This window comes from Tachyglossus aculeatus, chromosome 19 (assembly GCF_015852505.1).
Source record: "Tachyglossus aculeatus isolate mTacAcu1 chromosome 19, mTacAcu1.pri, whole genome shotgun sequence".
NCBI classification, from domain to species: domain Eukaryota; kingdom Metazoa; phylum Chordata; class Mammalia; order Monotremata; family Tachyglossidae; genus Tachyglossus; species Tachyglossus aculeatus.
Window position 1 is genome coordinate 10058953 of NC_052084.1, and position 23853 is coordinate 10082805.

General features: G+C 42.3%; 1 protein-coding gene across 7 annotated transcripts in view; it reads right to left on the bottom strand.

Annotated features, from left to right (window-relative positions):
- The window catches only part of SPATA17 (spermatogenesis associated 17), a 152378-nt gene that overhangs the window by 44331 nt on the left and 84194 nt on the right, over positions 1-23853 (bottom strand). For all 7 annotated transcript variants that reach the window (XR_005455050.1, XR_005455049.1, XR_005455052.1 and 4 more), the window contains one exon: positions 10247-10382. Coding sequence is in view for 3 of the 7 variants with exons in the window: in XM_038761178.1 (XP_038617106.1) it covers positions 10247-10382 (136 nt within the window). In the remaining 4 variants the exon portion in view is untranslated. The remainder of the gene's footprint in view (positions 1-10246; positions 10383-23853) is intronic.

A 23853-nucleotide genomic window follows, 5' to 3' on the forward strand; every position in this document is an offset into this window, starting at 1 on the left:
ACAAGTGGTGGAGCCAAAATTAGCACCCATGACCTTTAGACTCCCAGGCCTGTGTTCTATCCACTATGTTCTTTCCAACTTGTTGTTCATTTGCTTTTAGTTTTTAGTTCATAAGTGTACCTTTTTACTGGATCTTACCTGTTTTGACAGTATCATTTACAGTTGGTCTAAGTTTCTTTGAATTGAATTTCTATCTTGGGCAGCTTTGGCAACCCCTGCTAATTTAGGTATCAACCCACTTAATTTGGTATCTACTAGGAAATAAACAAAGGCCAGCATATTTGTTTCATATGAGTACTTTTGTAGGTTTGAAGTATTCAGCTCACAAACCCTATCTTATGTGGTTGCAATATACATGCACTCTACCATAATAACGATTCATATATATGTATAGATATATACATATATATATATGCAATATATATACCTACACATAGATGTTTTATTGCCACCTTTAGCGGGATTAAAACTAATATATCACATTTTATTTTTGTGCTTCTTTTATTAGCTTTCTACCATTTGATAAGATGATAGAGGCAATAATGAAATGTTTTGTTATAAACTAGAGTTTGCAAGTCCTGTCCTCAGAATGTAATATTTCAAAAAACTGCCTAAGCTTTGGGGAAAAAACCAATTACAGAAACAGCATTAAAAATGCCAAGCACCGGGCAGAAGCAATTCTGGATCAGTTTAAAAAAGTGATTGATGAAACTCTAATCTGAGCTGAAGGAACAGTTTCACGACAAGCTGTGACCATTCCACACACTTCATTAGCTGCCATAATTAGCCTGGTGTTTCAATTTGTTAGAACTGGTGGGGACAATTTTCCTCCGAATGCAAACATCAAAAAACAGGGTCCCCTAGACTTCAGAAGGGGCTGATGAGAAGCTTTTCTAGTCTCTGTTAACTAAAAGATTAATTATAGCTGATGGGAGGCTGTGGTGTGATTGTCACTCTGTCTGCGCGCATTACTTTAAGCATTAGAAGAAAGACAGGGTTGACATTCCACTGCTCAATCAAGCAGCTTCACATTAGGGTACAAAGTCTGTTTTAATATGTTGAGGTTTTTGCGGGGGAGGTTGGTGGTCAGCTGTTTTTTCTTTATTTTCCGGGTCTGAGACCCTCATTACCTGTTTAGTTGAATCCGTGAAAGGGCCTTCATAGACTGGGGGAAGGAAGGTGAACATTTGGGTGTCTTGCCTGTAACTAAAGGCAGCATTCTAGAGACCCAAAGTCCTAAATCAGTAATCTTCATCCCTGAGATTATTGTGTCGGGCAGTCTTGCAGATAGACTCGACCCTTTCACTAATCTACACAAACTGCTGCACTTGCCACCCACATTTATAAATGCTACCCTTTCTCTCTACTCCTACCATTGTTAGGCAAAAACAAACCATGCCTGTAGGATTTCTCCATAATTAGACATTGCAGAATGCTGTTTGAGTAAAGAGAGGAGGCAGCAAATTAATTATTTTTCAATCCATTGTTGTTCTTTAGGTCTGTCTGACAATCAGTTGTGCTTGTTAAGCACCTACTGTGTGCTGAGCGTTGCATTAAGTGCTTGTGATGAAAAAATTATGGGAGGAGAGGATTTGAAAAGAAGAGGAGGGGTTCAGTTTTGGACATATTGATCTGGACATGCTGGTGGGACATCCAGGTAAATGTATCCTTTCCCCCTTTTAGACTGTGAGCCCACTATTGGGTAGGGATTGTCTCTATATGTTGCCAACTTGTACTTCCCAAGCGCTTAGTACAGTGCTCTGCACACAGTAAGCGCTCAATAAATACAATTGATGATGATGATGATGATGGAGGCAAAAGGAAACGTGAGATTTTAGGGAAGGGGAGAGATCACGACCTATTATTGCTACCCCAGACCTTGAAAAAACTTGTTTTTGTCAGGTTACCCAGTTCTCAATTAGGCAGGGGTTGTGGTCTGGCAAAAGTACTCCCCCATCCTGACTCCTCACACAACTGCATAAGTACACACAAATGAACACACATGCACGTAAGCCATTTCTTCAGACACTGTCCCACTGTAACCAGGCATGCTAGTTTTGGACAAATCTCGAATTTTCCAACAATGTTCTAGTGAAAATGCATGTTCTGGAAGACCTGAACAGATTTGGGTTTTATGGATCAGAAGAATTGGCATTTGAAGGATTATATAAAGGAAACTACATCTCTATAATAGGATTACTCTAACATATGTAATATACCAATATTTCCAGTTGGGAAATATGATATCTATTGTTATATGAGGCTTTGGCCTTCTCTCTGAATCATGGGTTACAGAAAACATGACCTTGTAAGATAATCATTAAAAAGACATGTTTAAATTGTGTCTGATGAACAATATTTTGCTTTTGGTATTGGAAGCATGAGAACTTCACACAGGATATTAGTCTCTGTTTCTGCTGGTCCACTGACTTCAATGTAACAGGTAATGTAATTCTATATTCTAGCCTGTAATATGCCATCTCTGGTTTGGCAAATGTAGTGGCGATGGGACACAGAGATATAACCTAAGTCAAGTTCAGGACTTAACTGAATTTTATGAGTTCTAGGTTTAAACTGAACTTACAACCCAAAGAGTTCAAGTTCCGTTTACCTTTGGAAAAATAAAACATTATTTCAGAGAGGATTGTTTAAAAGGCCTATTAAATGGCTTGTAAGATTGGAAGGGTTTTAAATGAACACTACTTAGACAAGCAACATCAATGGCCTATCTTTTAAATATCAGGAGTACCAGATGTTCCCTTAAGTACTAGTTAAAAATGAAAATACAGTGCGGGCAAAATTCCTATTCCCTTCAAGACACGCCAAAAGCAATCACCCCACAAATGAAAATATTGATTAAATTAAAATGGGAAGGACAGCAAGATCTGCTCCAGTTCCAGCCAAAGTTGAGACCAGCCAGTCGATGATAATGATGGTATTTGTTAAGCTCTTACTAGGTATCAAGCACTGTTCTAAGTGCTGGGGTAGATACAAGCTAATCAGGTTGGACACAGTCCCTGTTCCACATGAGGGTCACAGTATTAATCCCCATTTTACAGATGAGATAACTGAGGTCACACAGCAGAAAAGTGGCAGAGCCGGTATTAAGCTACCTGCCTTATCCAAAAAGCTCTGAAAGCAAAAACAATGGCTCATCCCCACCTCCACAGCACTTATGTACAAATCCTCACACCCAGTTGCTTACCTTATCTGTAATTTAGTTTAATGTCTGTCTCTCCTGCTAGATTGTATGCTCCATGAGAGCAGTGATTTTGCCTATTTTCTCTAGCGTAGGCTCTCAAACCTGTAATACAGTGCTTTGTAGGGAGTAAACACTCAATTAATACCACTGTTTGAGTGACTGATATTGGCAGTCAGTGGGGAGGAATAATTGTTCCATCAACTCTCCCTCCCTAAACTATTCCTAAAGTATTGGCCAGAAAGACTCAGAAATATTTGTATATATTTGTACATATTTATTACTCTATTTATTTTATTAATGATGTGTATATAGCTATAATTCTATTTATTCTGACGGTACTGACACCTGTCTACTTGTTTTGCTTTCTTGTCTGTCTCCCGCTCCTAGGCCGTGAGCCCGTTGCTGGGTAGGGACCATCTCTATATGTTGCCAATTTGTACTTCCCAAGCACTTAGTACAGTGCTCTGTACAGAGTAAGTGCTCAATAAATACGATTGAATGAATGAATGACAGACTGAAGTCTTGTCATCACCGAATGTCTTTGTAGAACTAGCAGTAGCAAAAACCGTGTCCGAAATAAGTAGAAAAAACTCAAATTTAATGGGTATATTATTGAATGGGTAGGCTAGTAATAAACTAACTTCCCTCTCCATACTCTCAATCAATCATATTTCAGTGCTTACTGTGGGCAGAGCACTGTACTGATCACTCGGGAGAGTACAATATGCAGAGTTGGTAGACATGTTCCCGGCCCACTATACTTTGCTTCTCCTCATCTAATTAGCTTGGCTTTTAGATGTGCATGCAAGCCTGACCATTTGCTTCTTTTTATTAACCTTGAAATATTTCTTTAAATATAACTTACTTTCTTAGCAAAGAAGGTTTAGGCAGGAAGATTGGCAATTTGGTAAGTAAAATGACCAATGGAAATGATTGGAAAAGGTAAGTAAAGCTCTGGATTTATAAGAAGGAAAGGTATCCAAATCCTTCTAGGAGAAACATCATTGTATGAGAAACAATAGACAAAGGAGCAAGGGAACACTTTCTCCCAGTGCCACTTATATGCAAGGTGCATGATGAAATAAAGAAGGTAGGAAAAGCATGACATTTATCACGCCACAGACAAATGACAGTGGATTGCTAGTTAGGCAGTATAATAAGTACCATCTAATTTGCTCTTTAGAATCCATTTATTCTTCTAAGCCCTAGATCATCATCAAGGGAACATATTTTCCCACTGAGAAATTACAGAACACAAAATCGGATTTCATAAAATATTCAACTAGTTGCTGAAAAACCCCTTTGCAAATAACTACTAGACTGGATTTGATTAGGAAAGTGGTGATGGTATCTGTTTCAATGCAAATAACATTACTGAACAGCTTGACTCTTCCTCTCATCACTACTTTGTAGTATTTTTTTTTTCCAAATGAGTATTTGCTTAAAGTAACCTTCACCACAAAGTTATTGTTGTCTTTCTTTTGAACTTTCTGTCTGATGATCCATAATATTTCTTATGCTTGGTGGGGGCCAAGGTATTATTTTACCCTCCTAGGATTTTATCCCTGAAAAGGTAATCAAGCTGTTACTCCACAATGTTACAGCCCACCATGTCAGAATTGGAGTGGGTCCCATCCAAGCAGAGTAGGCTAAATAACAACCCTTTTGTTCAACTTTTCTTCATAGCCGTGCTCAAAAAACAACAGGGAATCTGGAACCTGGGATCTAGATAATGAACCCAATCCTCTGATAAACTATTCCAATGCAACTGGCTGAGGGAGTCATTGGAAGCCTTTAACCATTCCTATGGGGGCTCTTATATGCTGATGACTGCTCTGGAAGCATAAACCCAAGAAAACATAGGTGATTATTAGCTGTGTCTCAGAAATAACGAAGTGCTTTGGACTGGCAATCAGTTCGTCGAACCCTGAGGAAATGTACAAGTCCATAGCTGGCAAACTCTCATACAGAGACAAGGAGCTCCACTGGGGAGACAGTACTCTGTGCTGCTACTGATTTCTGCTACCCAGGCAACGTACCGTTCAATGAGACCCGAGTGAAAGTTTAAACCCAAAAAGTTCAGCCCACAAATGAGAGAACAGTTATTTCATCCCCATTTTACAGATGAGGTAACTGAGGCACAGATAAATTAAGTGGCTTGCCCAAGGTCACACAGCAGACAAGTGGCAGAGCTGGGATTAGACACGCATCCTCTGATTGCTGCCTGGACTCTTAGGTCCATATTCTTTCCCCTAGGCCTCAGTGAATTTAAAAAATGGAAGTTCTTGAGGCAATTTGAAAGGGAAGAAAAACTACTCTGACTCGAACTGGGAGACTATTAACAGTCATGCTCCCAAAGAGGTTATTTTTCCTCAAACGCATTCCACTGCTTATTTACTAATAATTACTAATGAAATGAAACCCCTGGAAAAACCACCCCAATATGCTTTTCAGCAAACTCATCACGATCAACTAGCAAGTACAGAAGGCTTCCTAAAGTTGTTAGAAGCTGACTTGTTTAAATTGAAAGGCATATTTTATCCCAATCAATACGTAAAAGGAAAATTATCCCTAACTAAGGCATGTTTCTCTGCTGTACAGTTTGGCTGTAATGATCCCCACACAGTGCACTTGCACATCAATTATGATAATCATAATCACGGTCGTTAAGCCGAATGTTCATTATTATCAGGATGCTGGTGACAGCAGATTCAATCATCGGGTGCAGTGGGCAGGCAGTCACAGCCCCACCCAAGTTTCTGCAGACAGCGTTGTGCCACATTAAATCTATGATGTGTTCCACATCCCACTCCATTCCAAAAGCTGTAGACGGTAAAGGTCAACTTTATGTTCTGTGCAATATGCTTAGGTTCTCTAAATTAATTCTTTGGAGTACTGGATATTTTTATGCTTTGTAGATAATAAAATTCTGTGTCGGGCCAAAATGCATGTGAAAATAATGAAACAGTGCTGCGGGAGCGTTGTAATTCACCTATAATAAGGCACATGAGGAAGGAATCTATCAAGAAGGACCATCTTAAAAATGTCACTTCCCGAATTTCGTCAAGAAGGCAAAACCTGAAATGGTGTCATTAAAGTTGGTTGTCTAAAATGCACATGCAAATTCATTTCAGTTCTGAAGAAAGGTTGTTAGCTATCATTTCTGCTTCAGTACCCAGAGCATATGTGTCTGACAACCAAAAGGTAGTAGCTAATATTTTGAACCCCCGAATGTCCAACAACCTGGGATATACGAATCATGTCAGATTAAAATGGTGACTGCTAAATTTTCACTACTGAACTTCACAACCATTATAAGTAGTACAGTCACCACAGTATGACTTTATTAGATGAAAAATTCTCTCGAAGCTTTGAAGGTTTGGCCTATAATCTTACAATATTTTACAAATGGATATTTTTACAAATGAGGATGCTAAACCTAAAAATTGCTATAAAAATTAGTTTCCATTATTTCCACACAGCCAGCGAAAGTTTTAAGTAAAAGATAGTCTTTGTTTTCATTTTTTATTGACTATTTGTGGAATATCATAGGTTTATGATCAATACTGAATTACAAATAGAGATGTAACTTTATGTGGTTTAATAAGCATGCTGCTTAATACCTCTGTGATCAACATAGTTAATTTTAATATATGAGTCCCCCTCTAGACTGTAAGCTATGTGCGGACAGGGAGTGCGTCCACCAACTCTATTGCACTGTACTGTCCCAAGCGCTTAGTACAGTGCTCTGCACAGAGTAAGAACTCATTAAAATAGCACTGATTGGATGATTGATTAACAGAGGACACTCAAATGACCTTTGCTTTTCCAATCTATGAAGAAATGGGTATTATTATATATTGCAAGGCACACATGAGTAAAACTCACTGTTGATTTTTAGTTTCAGATACAAAGAACACCTACAGTACATATATATTACCTATGTACACATACAGTTAGGAGACTGTTAAAATCCCATCCAAGTTTCTTTAGACAACATTTGTGCCGCATTGTCACTGCAGTGCTCTACACGCGGTAAATGCTCAGTAAATACTACCAATGGATTGACTGACAACTCAAAAAGAAAATGAACTGTCTTTTACTGGAAATTGTTCTGGAGCTTCAGGCTGTGCCATGTTTTACCTCAATGATGAAACTGAGAAGTTTCTCTGGCTCTTCTTCATCTCCTTAACCTTTAACTAGTGACAGTAAAACCACAGGTCCCACCTTCTCACTTTCTGGAACTCCTTCTCTCGTCAGTTTCACCAAACCTCATCCCTCCCCACCTTCAAAGATCTCCTAAAAATTCTTCTCCTGCGGGAAGCATCCCCTATTAATAACTTCGGCTTCCTCAACATGACATCCCATCAATCACAGCAGCACTGATTTACATTTACTTATTCACCTGTATTAATTTATACCTATTCCCTTATTAACTATGGTATATTTCTACTCTTCCCTATTAGAATCTAAGCCTTTCAAGGTCAGGAAACCAGGTCTTTTTTACTTCTTGTTTGTGTTCCCAAGTGTTTAGCATAGTGTGCTGCACAAATAACCTAATTTTTAAAACTGGTCTATTCTATATTGAACCAATGGATTATAAGTTTTAAGTAACAACAAAAACTGAATAGGCTTGTTATTCTGTAGATACTTTATGCTCACATTTAAGCAGACTTTAAAAAAAAACCAAATGAACACCCTCAGCGCTCCTCCACATATTTGTAATTTATTTTAATGTATGTCTACCCCTTAAGGTTGTAAACTCATTTACCGTAAGGGAACGGATCTACCAGCTCTGTTATGTACTCTCCCAAACATTTAGTACAGTGCTCTGCACAGAGTAAATGCTCAGTAAATATGGTTAACAGATGATGGGCAGATAATTGTTGCATTTGGGGTTTTTTCACATTCCAGCTTTGTCCCACTGTCCCCATTTGGCAATCCCAAATCCCAGGGAGGCTGGTTGAGGGACAAAGGGAGACATTATTCACCAAGGGAACTCTGAGCAACAATATCAATTAGAGAGAATCCTGGCCCAATTAAGAGGTTTGCATTAGGACACAGAATCCTGGAAACATGGCCAAGACCTCACCCTGACAATTTTCCGCCCTAGTATGTGGAAGCAAAAGCAAAACACCTAATACTTGCACTTGGCCGGGGGGGAGGGGGTGTCAAACTTTCAGGGGGAAAAAGAGGAATCTCATTCATCTCTTGTAATTTAAGACCTTCAGTGGTTACATAAATTCAAAATCTCTTGCTGACAAGAATTTATGGAAACATTCAGGAAACAATTGTTTTCTTTCCATTTCAAGCTCTGTGACTAATGTTTTACAATTCTGAAGCTCTTAAACCTTTGACATATTATACTCCCCTGTATTGAATTCCTTCCATTAGACATAAGCTGTTAAAAGTTTTGGGAAATATCAGAGCGTAGAGTGCTGGTAAAATAAGCTATTTTTAGAAGCTGGAGTTCTAAAAAAAAAAATCTTCAAGCAGAAGTCGATTTTTCACAGACTTAATGGAAGAGTGTGTTTTCACTTATTCATAATTGTCCTTGAGTTTGAAGGTGGCACTATGGTATTTTGTCAGGGCAAGTCTGGTTGATAAGGCTAAAGATCAACAGCATCGTATGCATGTATGCCTCCTCTCTGATCTCCCATCCTCCTGTCTCTCCCCACTTCGGTTTATACTTCACGCTGCTGCCCGGATCATCTTTGTGCAGAAACGCTCTGGGCATGTTACTCCCCTCCCCAAAAATCTCCAGTGGCTACCAGTCAACCTATGCATCAAGCAAAAACTCCTCATTCTTGGCTTCAAGGTCTCCATCATCTCGCCCCCTCCTACCTCACCTCCCTTCTCTCCTTCTACAGCCCAGTCCTCACCCTCCGCTCCTCTGCCGCTAACCTCCTCACTGTGCCTCGTTCTCGCCCGTTCTCGCCTGTCCCGCTGTCAACCCCCGGCTTAGAATGCCCTCCGTCCACACATCCACCAAGCTAGCACTCTTCCTCCCTTCAAAACCCTACTGAGAGCTCACCTCCTCCAAGAAGCCTTCCCAGACTGAGCCCCCTTTTTCCTCTCCCCCTCATCCCCCCACCCTACCTCCTTCCCCGCACAGCACCTGTATATATGTTTTTACTATTCTATTTATTTTGACAATGATGTGCCCCTAGCTTTACTTCTATTTATTCTGATGACTTGATACCTGACCACATGTTTTGTTTTGTTGTCTGTCTCCCCCTTCTAGACTGTAAGCCCGTTGTTGGGTAGGGATCGTCTCTATATGTTGCCAACTTGTACTTCCCAAGCGCTTAGTTCAGTGCTCTGCACACAGTAAGTGCTCAATAAATACAATTGAATGAATGAACGATCCTTCCTTCCTGCATTGTTACCTTTATCTTTGCTACCTACAGAGTCTGATGCAGTTTTCTAGACTGTAAACTTATTATGGGCTGGGAAGTGTCTGCTAATTAATAATAATAATAATGATGGTATTTGTTAAGCGCTTACTATGTGCAAAGCACTGTTCTAAGCGCTGAATTCTGTTGTACTGTACTCTCCCAAGTGCTTAGTATAAGGCTCTGCACATAGTAAGTACTCAATAAATACCACTGATTATCGATTTCTGTTTCTGCCTGTTGGTGGTTTGATTATCTCAAAAGCTGTCTCCAAGACAGTTCCTTCATTTCTAATTGTCATGTGTCAGACTGTGCATTTCATGGCTCCCGGCCACCTACAGCTATCTCACACATGTTCTAGGATTTTTCTTGTTCCTTTATGATGTTTTCTGTTGATTTTCCCATGAATCCATCATTCACCAAGCTTCCCCTGACTAATTTACCAACACCCCATGTCGTATCAACCTAGCAACTGCCTTGAGCATTTACGTATTCATCTCTACTCTGACTCAGTACTTGTATATAATGTATATTTGAATTAATTTACATTCGACTTCTAAATATTTGCATGTGTGATGAATGTATAGTAGCCATTTTTTTTAAGGATGAAAATCCGGAACATTATCACTTTTCCCTTTATTTGACTTACCTTGCTAGTTACCCATTTTTTAGGCTCCTCTTCTCGGAAATTTTCAGTACCATATGGTCTGGGGCCATACTTGGTTGAAGTGTGAATTAATGGCTCGTACTTTTCATTTTTGTGATACGATGAAAATGGCAAAAATCTGAAAGACAACACATTTAGATGTTATTTATTTGATTATTTTATGCTTCTGATAAGGAATCATTAGAGACTAGACCTTTAAACTTTTGGCTACTAATATATTTGAATTCCTTTCATTATGTGCAGTTAAATATTTGCAAAAATTTTAGTTTGTGGTGCTGGAGCAATGTAAGTTATTTTTAGGAACTCATAGTAAAAAAACCTTTTCCAAAAAATGATTTCTACTATCTCCCCTGGATTTCAGAACTTTCTGATGCCAACACATGTGAAGTAAAAGATATGTAAATAGACAGAGAGTCTAGACAGCTAGGCTGTTCTCGGGGCACTTATTTAATGGTTCACACAACCCAGTATTCTCTTTCCAACAGGGGCACCAGAATCTTTATTGACATCTTCAAGTTCATCCTTACGTGCTTTAACAATGCCCTCTCCTCTGCCCGACAAAATTATTTCTCCATTCTTATTGACACTCAAGCTCATTGCCCTCACCAGTTGTTTCAGACATTTAACCCCTCCTCAAGCCTTCTGTCTCCCCGTCTCCCTGTCATCTCTCGTCCCTATTGAGCTGGCCACTTAATTTCTTGAGAATATTGAAACTATCAGGCATGACCTCCCTAAAATCTCCCCTGCCCCTCCTTCAACTCTCCCATCTTTCTCTCAAAATCCATCCCCTCCACCTGCACATCCGACCCCATCTCTTTGCACCTTATCAAAACACTTGCCCACTCCCTAACTGCCATCTTCAACTGTTTGCTCTCCAATGGCTTCTTCCCCACTTCTTTTAAACACGCCCATGCCGTCTCTACCCTAAAAAAAAAAACAAACCCTCCCTTAACCCCAAGGCTCCTCTCCAGCTATTGCCCCGTCTCCTTCCTACCATTCCTCTCCAAACTCCTTGAGGGAGTTGTCTACACCTGCTGTCTCAAGTTCCTCTTCTCCAATTCTCACAGGCCCCTGACCACCTGATTCAAGCTGCAGCCTATCTGTTTGGGTGTAAAGCACTGTACAAAGCTCTTGGGGAATATACAATAGTTGCATAGAGTGTGGCTGTGCAAAGACTAACAATAATGATAATTGTGGTATTTATTAACAATTGACAATTTATTAATATTGTGCTAAGCACTGGGGTAGATACCTACAATAATCAGACTAGACACAGTTCCTGTCCCACGTGGGGCTCACTCCTAAGAGGGACAACAGGTATCTTAATCCCCATTTTATAGATGAGGAAACTGAGGTACAGAGAAGTTAAGTGACATGCCCTAGGTTAAATAGAAGACAAGTGGCAGAGCCAGGATTAGAACCCAGGTTTCCTGACTCCCCATCCCTTGCTCTAGTGCCTAGTGAAACTAGGCACCGTTGCCTCTCCGAACTAAGTAGCGAAGGCCCAAACACACTTGCCTCGAACAAGAATCATCTCCTGTCACCAGTCGATTGCTGAGAGGAAGGAACCGTCGTGCTGGCACTTTTTCTGCCAAGGGAAGCTGGAGAATTTGGCTTTAAACTACTCTTTTTAGTCCAGAGGGTGAACACCTAGTCGATCCTCTGGTTGGACTGAGGACAGGTCTGGGTAAGATACGGGCCGCAGGCTGGCTCCGATCACCTAGCAGTTCAGGCCATGAGCTGAATTCAGTCTGATTCTAAGCCAGCAGCTTCCGCTTGGGTCTCTTCCACCGGGCTCTGAGCCAGCAGGGATGGAGTTAAACAATCCCCCAGCCCACCCCGGGCCCCAAGGACCAGAACATGGGGAGGATCCTGACTGGATCCATGCCCCCCTTGGGGCCAGGAAGGAGCCAGCCATGGGCAGAAGTGGCTTCTCTTCCACAGTTCACCGGGCCCGGTCCCTGCTCTTCTCCGCCGTCGGCTGGCCTGCCAACAACTACAACAGGTGGCCAGTGGCCCTCGGGCCAAAATAATAGCCCACCCGTGATGTAGAATGACATTAACAATTAGACAATCCTCTGTAACAATGTGAATACAATGAAAAAGCAAGGGGTAGAATGGAGGTTTTTTTTTTTGGCATCACAGATTGGATTTCTCTTCCAACCCATTTGGCAGCTCCCCAGCCAGATCCAGCCTAGCAGGCACTGGCACAAACAGCGGGGCTCGGCCTCATGGCAAATCAGCCCCACAGCGAAGGGAGACACCATCACGGAGATCTGACTTCAGGATGGATGGAGAAGCGATATTAAAGGAAATGGACATGAAGAATCGGCGGGGAGAGAGGAGAGACTGGCAAGTCTCTCTTTCAGCTCACAAGCCGTTGTTCTTCCACCCCTCACCTCTGACAGGCCCCAGGGGTTCCGTCAGAGAGGGGAGCTGTGTCTGGCTTAAAGAGGAGAGGAAGCTTAGGATCGAGACCAGTCCCTCCCCCTGTCTCTGCACAATTCCCTATTCAAGAAACCATCAGTGACAGTCCAAGAAAGGCCAATTCAACCACTGAAGTGGGGAGGAGCCTCTCCTTCACTCCTCCTCCCTGCTGCCATGCCACTATTAGTTCTGCTGGAGTCCTCAGACATCAATCAATCAATCAATCAATCAATCGTATTTATTGAGCGCTTACTATGTGCAGAGCACTGTACTAAGCGCTTGGGAAGTACAAATTGGCAACATATAGAGACAGTCCCTACCCAACAGTGGGCTCACAGTCTAAAAGGGGGAGACAGAGAACGAAACCAAACATACTAACAAAATAAAATAAATAGAATAGATATGTACAGGTAAAATAAATAGAGTAATAAATATGTACAAACATATATACATATATACAGGTGCTGTGGGGAAGGGACGGAGGTAAGAAGGGGGGATGGAGAGGGGGACGAGGGGGAGAGGAAGGAAGGGGCTCAGTCTGGGAAGGCCTCCTGGAGGAGGTGAGCTCTCAATAGGGCCTTGAAGGGAGGAAGAGAGCTAGCTTGGCGGATGGGCAGAGGGAGGGCATTCCAGGCCCAGGGGATGACGTGGGCCGGGGGTCGATGGCGGGACAGGTGAGAACGAGGTACAGTGAGGAGATTAGCGGCGGAGGAGCGGAGGGTGCTGGCTGGGCTGCTGGTGCTCTCTCTGCCACGATTCAGAATGGCTTTTCATGCCTGCCTGGTATTAAACCTCCACCTCTGAAGATGCCAAATGCATCTTGCTAGAGCCAGGGTTAGGGCTTGGTTCTATACTGGACTTCCTAAAACTCTCAAGGAGGGGTGCAAGAAGTGGACCGGATAGTAGCTGTCTGGGGGTAAGAAAAGGGTGGAACCACGAAACAAGGTTGAGGAAGACCTAGCAGGACATAGGAGATGGACTGAATGTGGGGGACAAAGGAGAGAGCTGTGTTAAAGATGACAGAAAGATTGTGGGTTTTTGACTCAGGGATGGCTGATGGTGATGGGAAAGTAGAGAAGAGAGAAATTTTAGGAGGGATGATGAGGATACGTGTTTTAGACGCGTTAAATTAAGGGGCTGGCAGGTCATCCGGGTTGAGTTTTCTGAAAGAAGATGAAAATCTGAGATTGACGAGTTGAGAGGTGGTCCAGGCTAGAGATGAGGATTAGGAGCTAGGCTCAGAGAGGCGAAAGGTTACGAGCATCTGCACTTAAGAGCTCTCCTAGAGATTGAATATAACATCAGAAGATGATGATGGAGTCTCCCGTCAAGAATGACAAACAAGTATCGGTCCCAAGACTTCTGGAATTAATTGATTGATTGGAATGAGGACTTGCACGATGGAAATATGATAGTAGCGATAGTGGCTTACGCAATGTCATTTGCCCTCTCGGGTTCCTGATAGGCCTGTCCCAGCTGGGGCAAGAAATGCAACGAGTGAGTCGGCAGGCAGGGAAGGGTGCAGCACTATGGGAAATTATTCTTTCTTCCATGCTGGACCCATTTATGGCTGAATAAGAGGGCCAGGAACTGGACCTGGAGGCTTCCCTCCTATGGTCTCCCTCCCTTGTGGCCTCCTGCACCCTTAAAATCTTGCCCTGGGATTCCACTCTGGTCTCATCCTATGAGCCCCCTTTCATAAAAATAATGATAATAATAATGATTGTGGTATATGTTAAGCACTTACTATGCACCAGGAACTGTACTAAGTGCTGGGGAGGATACAAGCAAACTGGGTTGGACACAGTCCATGTCCCACATGGGGCTTACAGTCTTAATCCCCATTTTACAGATGAGGTAACTGAGGCCCAGAGAAGTGAAGTGACTTGCCCAAGGTCACACAGCAGGTAAGTGGTGGAGCCGGGATTAGAAAGCAGATCCTCGGGTTCCCAGGCCTGGGCTCGTTCTACTAAACCTCGCAGCTTTTGTGTACCAGTATGGTCCTCTCTCCAGAGTTGTGGTCTTCTCTCCAGAGTCCCTCAGTGTTCTCCTCATGAATTTGCCCCCAAAACTTCTGCATCTCCCTCCAGTTCCATTTGACGTCTCAATCTTTCCCTGTCTCTTCCTGTCTCTTTACCTCACTCACTCTTTCCTCTTTCTTTCACACCCATGCAAAGCACGAAACTTTCCGCTACTGAAAAGATTTTTGAAGTAGGGATACGCTGCCAAGCGATACCCACCAAGAAGAGCATTCTGGACTCCATGAAAACATTGCTTTTTTATTATTATTATTTTATTTGTACATATCTATTCTATTTATTTTATTTTGTTAGTATGTTTGGTTTTGTTCTCTGTCTCCCCCTTTTAGACTGTGAGCCCACTGTTGGATAGGGACTGTCTCTATATGTTGCCAATTTGTACTTCCCAAGCGCTTAGTACAGTGCTCTGCACATAGTAAGCGCTCAATAAATGCGATTGATGATGATGATGATGATTGCTCTGAGAAGATTTAAAATATACTCTTAAGAGGAGGAAAATATAGACTCTTCAAAAAGAAGAATCAGAATTTAATTTTTAAAAAAAGGATCCTGTGAAGCCTATTGATAACAGTAAAGAAAATTTCAGGTGGGAAAAATCATGTGTTTTCAAAGATAATTAATTCAGGAGAAATGGTTCTGGACATGACAGCATTTCAGTTTTTTCTAGCCTCAGAAAATATTTTTTAAAATGAATTAATACTCCCACACCCCTGCCTCTATTTTACTAAATATCCCCCCAAACACTACTTAAAATAAAAAACACACAGAAAGCAGGGCTTCAGATTATACAAAGCTATGGAAGCATGTACTACATATTCTCCTGGGATGAGTGGCTCTCATACAAGACAGATTACAGTACTTGTGATGCTAATTTACACATGGGATGGACATCACACACAAAAAAATTAATGTGGCCCCAACGTCCCAGAGTATACAGAGAAGATGCTGTGAGCCGGCTGCTCCACTTACAGTTTTTATCACTTCTGAATTGCATTTTAATAGTACATTTTTCTTTTGTTCAGATGCAAAAGAAAATTTGCTTCCTCAGGGGATCCTGTGTCTAAGAAGTCAAGCAGGCAGTTGGGGGATTTCCCATAGATGAATACAATTTACTTTGTTTAGCCACAACATCATTGATGCCTACTTCTGAAGCACCCATTAATCCTCTTCAATATTGGAGAATCTTTATTATAAATAAACTTTAAAGGGATCATTTCCTTAACCTACTCTATCCCTCCAAAATTAGAAGGGTTGACTTAGGGAGAATATGAAAATCTATTTAGGCCTTAAAAGATCAGAACCTAAAAACGTGGTAAACAGGATCGGATGCCCAACTAACAATCACTCAAATGGGATTTGAAAGCACTGTTGGTCCATTTCGCACTGTGCCCCCCGCGACCCCCAAATAATCACATTTGCCTAGGGCTGAGTTGAGTGGGGTCCACTGCCATTACGGGGCACTGACGGACTCTGGCATCACTTTGCATCTTCTGGCCTCTTCCTCTCCCCTACTTTTATTCATTCATTCATTCATTCATTCATTCAATCGTATTTATTGAGCACTTACTGTGTGCGGAGCACTGTACGAAGCGCTTGGGAAGTACAAGTTGGAAACATATAGAGACGGTCCCTGCCCAACAACGAGCTCACAGTCGAGAGGGGGAGACAGACATTAACACCAATAGATAAAACAATAAATTACAGATATATACAGATAGATATGTATGTGCTGTGGGGAGTCATTCATTCAATCGTATTTATTGAGCGCTTACTGTGTGCAGAGCACTGTACTAAGTGCTTGGGAAGTACAATTTGGCAACGTATAGAGACGGTCATTCATTCAATCCTATTTATTGAGCGCTTACTGTGTGCGGAGCACTGTACTAAGCGCTTGGGAAGTACAAGTTGGAAACATATAGAGACGGTCCCTACCCAACGACGAGCTCACAGTCGAGAGGGGGAGACAGACATTAACACCAATAGATAAAACAATAAATTACAGATATATACAGATAGATATGTATGTGCTGTGGGGAGTCATTCATTCAATCATATTTATTGAGCGCTTACTGTGTGCAGAGCACTGTACTAAGTGCTTGGGAAGTACAATTTGGCAACGTATAGAGACGGTCATTCATTCAATCGTATTTATTGAGCGCTTACTGTATGCGGAGCACTGTACTAAGCGCTTGGGAAGTACAAGTTGGAAACATATAGAGACGGTCCCTACCCAACAACTAGCTCACAGTCTAGAGGGGGAGACAGACTTTAATACAAATAGATAAAACAATAAATTACAGATATATACAGATAGATACATACGTGCTGTGGGGAGTCATTCATTCAATCGTATTTATTGAGCACTTACTGTGTGCAGAGCACTGTACTAAGTGCTTGGGAAGTACAATTTGGCAACGTATAGAGACGGTCATTCATTCATTCAATCCTATTTATTGAGCGGTTACTGTGTGCAGAGCACTGTACTAAGTGCTTGGGACGTACAATTTGGGAACGTATAGAGACGGTCATTCATTCATTCATTCAATCATATTTATTGAGAGCTTACTGTGTGCAGAGCACTGGACTAAGCACTTAGGAAGTACAAGTTTGCAACATATAGAGATGGTCCCTACCCAACAGCGGGCTCACAGTCTAAAAGATGGGAGGGAGGATGAAATAAGCGCTTGGGAAGTACAAATTGGCAACATATAGACGGTCCTTATCCAACAATGGGCTCACAGTCTAGAAAGGGGAAGACAGACGAAGAAAAAACCAAGTAGATAGATGTCAATACCATCAGAATAAATAGAATTATAGCTATATACACATCATTAATAAAATATAGTAAATATGCACAAATAAAGTAGAGTAACAAAATGTACAAATACATACAAGTGCTGTGGGGAGGGGAAGGGGATAGGGCGGAGGGAAGGGGGGGCAATGGGGAGGGGAGGATTTTACAATGGGGCACTTGGCAGCACTGGCCTTCTCCAGCCCCACTGATCCACTAGGCTATCCACTCAATCAATCGTATTTATTGACTGCTTACTGTGTGCAGAGCACTATGCTAAGCGCTTGGGAGAGTACCACAGCTCAGTGAAACAGACACGTTCCCTGCCCACAATGCATTTACAGTCTAGAGGAGGAGATGGACGGTACACGTGCACCTCGAGGGAACCTTGCTACAGCACATGTCGGGAACATACTTCCTTCAAGAGACCTGAAGCAGCAGAGAAAGTGGAAACCTGCAGAAGGGAGGTTTCTAGACTCTTGACTATACTGTAGCTTAGTGGACAGAGCACGGGCCTGGGCGTCAGAAGGAACTGGATTCTAATCCTGGCTTCGCCACAGGTCTGCTGTGCGTCCTGGGGCGAGTCGCTTAACATCTCTGGGCCTCAGCTACCTCATCTGTAAAATGGAGTTTAAGAGTGTGAGCCCCATGTGGGACAGGGGCTGTTTTCAACCTGATTAATTTGTATGTACCCCAGGGCGTAGTAAGAGCTTAACAAGTATTATTATTATTAATAAGCCTGTGAGCAGAGAACGTGCCTGCCGACTCCGTTGTATTGTACTCTCTCAAGTGCTTAGTACAGTGCTCTGAACAGCCTGCAACCTTGGTGTCATCCTCGACTCCGCTCTCTCATTCACCCCTCACATCCAATCTGTCACCAAAACCTGCCGGTCTCACCTCCGCAACATCGCCAAGATCCACCCTTTCCTCTCCATCCAAACCGCTTCCCTGCTCGTTCAATCTCTCATCCTATCCCGACTGGATTACTGCATCAGCCTCCTCTCTGATATCCCATCCTCCTGTCTCTCCCCATTTCAATCTGTACTTCCCGCCACTGCCCAGATTGTCTTTGTCCAGAAATGCTCTGTCTTCCACGCCCATGCTCCCTCCAGTAGGCCACACTGTTTCACAAGATGACTGTTGGGTGAAATACACAATATATGAGAACGTAAAGAAACATAGGGAATGAATGGAAGGACAATCTGAATATAGAATTTCAAAGATTTTGAAAAAGGCACCGAAAGTTTTGGCATCACAGACTAAGTGTGTGTGTGTGTACGGGGGGGTGGGGGGGGAAATCAATGAAATTCAAGCTGTAGCCAAAGAAAAACTGATTTAACTTGATTGACAAATAATCATTAGACTTCCCGATCTTTATATAAAAGTACACCAAGTCGAAAGTGATTGTTGGTCTGCCGTACTCTGAATCATTCCTAAAATCAAATGATTAGTCTAATGGTTTAGCTGATGAATTCCAAGCCACGCAAGTCTAGTTTTACAATCAAGGTGACTCAGATTTCTCATCAACCCATCCCAGTATTCTTCCACCCAAGACACTTTTATAGGGACACAACTGGAACTGTGTAAATTATGCGTGTCAGGCTATTGTTGAAAAACTCTACATAAAGGAAGGTTTTAAAAAAATCTTTGATAAAGAGCAAGAATCTTGGCTTGGGTTTTTGTTAATGTTAATAATAAACTGCTTATCATCATCATCATCAATCGTATTTATTGAGCACTTACTGTGTGCAGAGCACTGTACTTATGAGATCAGTTCTGATATATCTTGAATCCTGAACAAGTTAAAATTTTCTGGTTGCCCAACTGGATAAATACCATAATTATTATTATTATTATCAATGTTTTGGGGGAGCATAACAGAATGAGGTAATAACAGGGATTCAGATTTTATAATAAACCAAAGGTCTACAAAGCCTCACAGCATGGCTAAAATCTACCCCTTCCTCTCCATCCAAACTTCTACCTACCACCTTAATCCAAGCATTTATCCTATCCTGCCTTGATTACTGTATATCCTCCTTGCTGACCCCCCTGTCTCCTGTCTCTCCCCACTCCAGTCCACACTTAGCTCTGCTAACCAGATCATATTTCTACAAAAGCGAGTTTAGAGGCTTATTATTTGACAAGCACTGAACAATGCACTGGAGAAGACACAGTGCAATCAGATGGGGCCAAGTCCCTTTCCCACCAGGGAGACTGTAAGGTCATAATCTAAAGGGGAGGGAGAACGGATATTTAAACCCCATTTTATTCATTGAGAAATTGAAATTGATTCTAATTGAGAAATTAGAAATTGAGGCCCAGAGAAGTTGAGTGACTTGCCCAAGGTCACACAGCAGGCAAATGTCCTGCCTCCTAGTCCTACGTTCTTTCCAATAGGCCAGGCTGCTTCTCTTCCTCTCTTCTACCCTTCTTTCCTCTTATTCAGTGCCCAAGGTCACACAGATTTTGGTCACTTGGCATCTTTCAATTCTTTTCACTAGACTATTCTAATGCTTTTTTTTTAAGGCCATATAGGAAAAGTTAAGAGTGTGTGAATTGCACAACCAAAACATAAAAATTATTCCTACTCGTGGGATGCCTGTTTTGTGTCCAAACTACATCGTTTTTACTGAGTGAATTTAAAATCGGTCAATTATCATTAAACAGGCCATGACTGAAATATCGAAGATATGCTAAAAGAGTGTGACACAAAGTTATGAACCCAAAGCCTTTTTGTATTCAGAAAATCCTGGTTGGGGGGGCGGGGATCACTGGCTGTGTTCAAATCAGGTTTTCTGAAAAAAAAAAATAAGTCTGTGGCAATAAAAAAAGAAAAGCAAGCCCAGTTTTTGCTGTAAAGTGAAAGCAATGATGGGTTCGTCTGCAGGCGAATTCGGGAACTTCTTAATTATACACAAGCTTATTATCTGCATCCCCAGTGTTATAAAGTACCAGAACTTCATTAGAAAAATTAAGCTGGAAAAATGAAGGCACCACTTTGTAAATTTCCACTGGAAATTAGCTGGGAGAGGCAGAGGAACACTGGATCAAAAGAGGGTAATCACGCATAACTGTGCCCTGGAGCCCCCGCTTGTATAATACGATTTGCACAGTAACTACCTCTCCTATTACCGCTTGTTTGGAATATTCTGTGTTAATGGGGTTAGCTAATTTAGTATTTTAACTTAAAAAGGCTCTGCTGATTAATAAATGTTGCACACTGTGCTAGTAATTAAAACAGATGGAAGAGGTACAAATAGAAGTTGAATTGTTAAGAAAACATTATCTGAAAATGTGTGATAATCCCTGTTTATCATAATACAGTAACAGTCCAGAATATATGCAAATTGGTAAAGTTGCAAAGCGTTTGAAAAACTGGGCACCTCAAAAAAAAAAGTTTTGAGATGTGTTAGATTTGTAAGAACACAGACAGGAAGCCTACTGTCATATTATTTTCCAACGTTCTTTAGGCCAGTGCAGGATAAACAGCCAACACTTATTATTATTATTATTATTATTATTTTAGACTTGCACAGACTACTGTAATGGTAGTGTTTCCACACTAAGGAGGCTTTTGCAGCTTTCCACCTCACCAGTCTCCATTCTATGCTTGAAGTGGATGGGTTTTGGATTCAGTGACTGGGGCACCAAGACATCTCTCCACGTCTCCTCCAGTAGGTCTATGGCACTGAAAAGTCACCTAATGAAACAATCTACAAATCCATAACATTTTTCCAAACGATTCCTAGAAACCCAATTTGGCCAAAGTTTTTAAAGCTCCTCATTTTCTCTGCCAAGGCTTTCCCTCCACCTTATCTTCCCATCACTGTTATCAACACCATCTTCCCCTCTGTCTCTCAAACCTGTAAACTTGGCAGTGGCTTTGACTTTTTCCTGTCTCTCATCCCTCCCGTTAGTCTTGGCAACATATCCTGTTAAGGCCCTGCTGAGAGCTCACCTCCTCCAGGAGGCCTTCCCAGACTGAGCCCCTTCCTTCCTCTCCCCCTTGTCCCCCTCTCCATCCCCCCCATCTTACCTGCTTCCCTTCCCCACAGCACCTGTATATATGTATATATGTTTGTACATATTTTTTACTCTATTTATTTATTTATTTATTTTATTTGTACATATCTATTCTATTTCTTTTATTTTGTTAGTATGTTTGGTTTCGTTCTCTGTCTCCCCCTTTTAGACTGTGAGCCCACTGTTGGGTAGGGACTGTCTCTATATGTTGCCAATTTGTACTTCCCAAGCGCTTAGTACAGTGCTCTGCACATAGTAAGTGCTCAATAAATACGATTGATGATGATGATGATGATCCTGTCTGGTCTCCCTTTCCAACATTTCCAGAAGCTGCCCATTTCTCTCCATCCAAGCTGCCATCAGGCTGGTCCAAACACTTTTCATATCCCGGCTCAACTACCCCATCAGCCTCCTCACAGACCTCTCGGTCTCCAGACTCTCCTCTCTTTGTTCCATACTTCACTTTGACGCCTAGATCACCTTTCTAAAACACTGTTTCACATCCATCTTCCCCATTCCTCAGAAACCTTCATGGTAGCCCATTCCTCTCTGCATTAAGCAGAAACTCTTGACAAGTAGTTTCAAGGGACACACTACTCCCCACTACTTACCCTTGCTCTTCTCTGATGACATCCTAAGTCACAAGACAACTACTCATAGGGTCTCAAGCCAACCTTCTCCCAATGCCTCATTCTCATCTCTTGCCACTGACCTCTGACTTAGGTCCTCATTCATTCATTCAATCGTATTTACTGAGCACTTACTGTGTGCAGAGCACTGTACTAAGCGCTTGGGAAGTACAAGTTGGCAACATATAGAGACGGTCCCTACCCAACGGTGGGCTCATAGTCTAGAAGGGGGAGACAGAGAACAAAAGGTCCTTTGTCTGGAACTTCCTTCCCCTTCGTATCTTGTAAACTACTGCTCTCCCCATCTTCTGACATCCTCCTAAAAGCACATTTCCTCCATGTCATCTTCCCTGATTAATCCACTGTCCACCCTATTTGCTCTCCTCCTGGAACTTCCACATTCATTCAGTCGTATTTATTGAGTGCTTACTGTGTGCCGAGCACTGTACTAAGCGCTTGGGAAGTACAAGTCGGCAACATATAGGGACGGTCCCTACCCAACAGCGGGCTCACAGTCTAGAAGGGGGAGAAAGACAAGACAAAACATATTAACAAAATAAAGTAAATGGAATAAATATGTACAAGTAAAATAGAGTAATAAATAGGTACAAACATATATATATACACACACAGGTGCTGTGGGGAGGGGAAGGAGGTAAGATGGGGGGATGGGGAGGGGGAGGAGGGGGAGAGGAAGGAAGAGGCTCAGTCTGGGAAGGCCTCCTGGAGGAGGTGAGCTCTCAGTAGGGCTTTGAAGGGAGGAAGAGAGCTAGCTGGCGGATGTGCAGAGGGAGGGCATTCCAGGCCAGGGGGAGGACATGGGCTGGGGGTCGATGGTGGGACAGGCGCGAACGAGGCACAGTGAAGAGATTAGCGGCAGAGGAGCGGAGGGTGCGGGCTGGGCTGTAGAAGGAGAGAAGGAAGGTGAGGTAGGAGGGGGCGAGATGATGGACAGCCTTGAAGCCGAGGGTGAGGAGTTCTTGCCTGATGCGTAGGTTGATTGGTAGCCACTGGAGATTGACCTAAGCACATGGATACCCCTCTTTCCTCCCCCCATAGCACTAATATATAAAGCAGTGTGGCCTCGTAGAAAGAGGATAGGCTAGGGAGTCAGAGGATATGGGTTCTAATCATGCTACACCACTTGCCTGTGTGTGACCTTGGGCAAGTCACTTAACTCCTCTGTGCCTCTGTTCTCTCATCTGTAAAATGAGATTAAATACTTGTTTCCCCTCCCTCTTAGTCCGTGAGCACCATAAAGGACAGGGACTGCGTCTGGTCTGGGCTTGGGAGTCAGAGGTCGTGGGTTCTAATTCCGGCTCCGCCACTTGTCAGCTGTGTGACTGTGGGCAAGTCACTTAGCTTCTCTGTGCCTCAGCTACCTCATCTGTAAAATGGGGATTAAGACTGAGAGCCCCACCTGGGACAACCTGAAAACCTGGTATCTTCCCCAGTTCTTAGAACAGTGCTTGGCACATAGTAAGTGCTTAACAAATACCATCAACATCATCGTTATCCCGCATCTATCACTCAGCTTAACAAGAGCTCGACAAATATCATCATCATCTTTATACTCTGTTGTTCCCCACTACCAGCGTCTGTCTCCCTAACTAGCTTGTACATTCCTTGAGAGCAGGGCCAATTTCTACCATTTGCATTGTTCTTTTACAAGTGCTT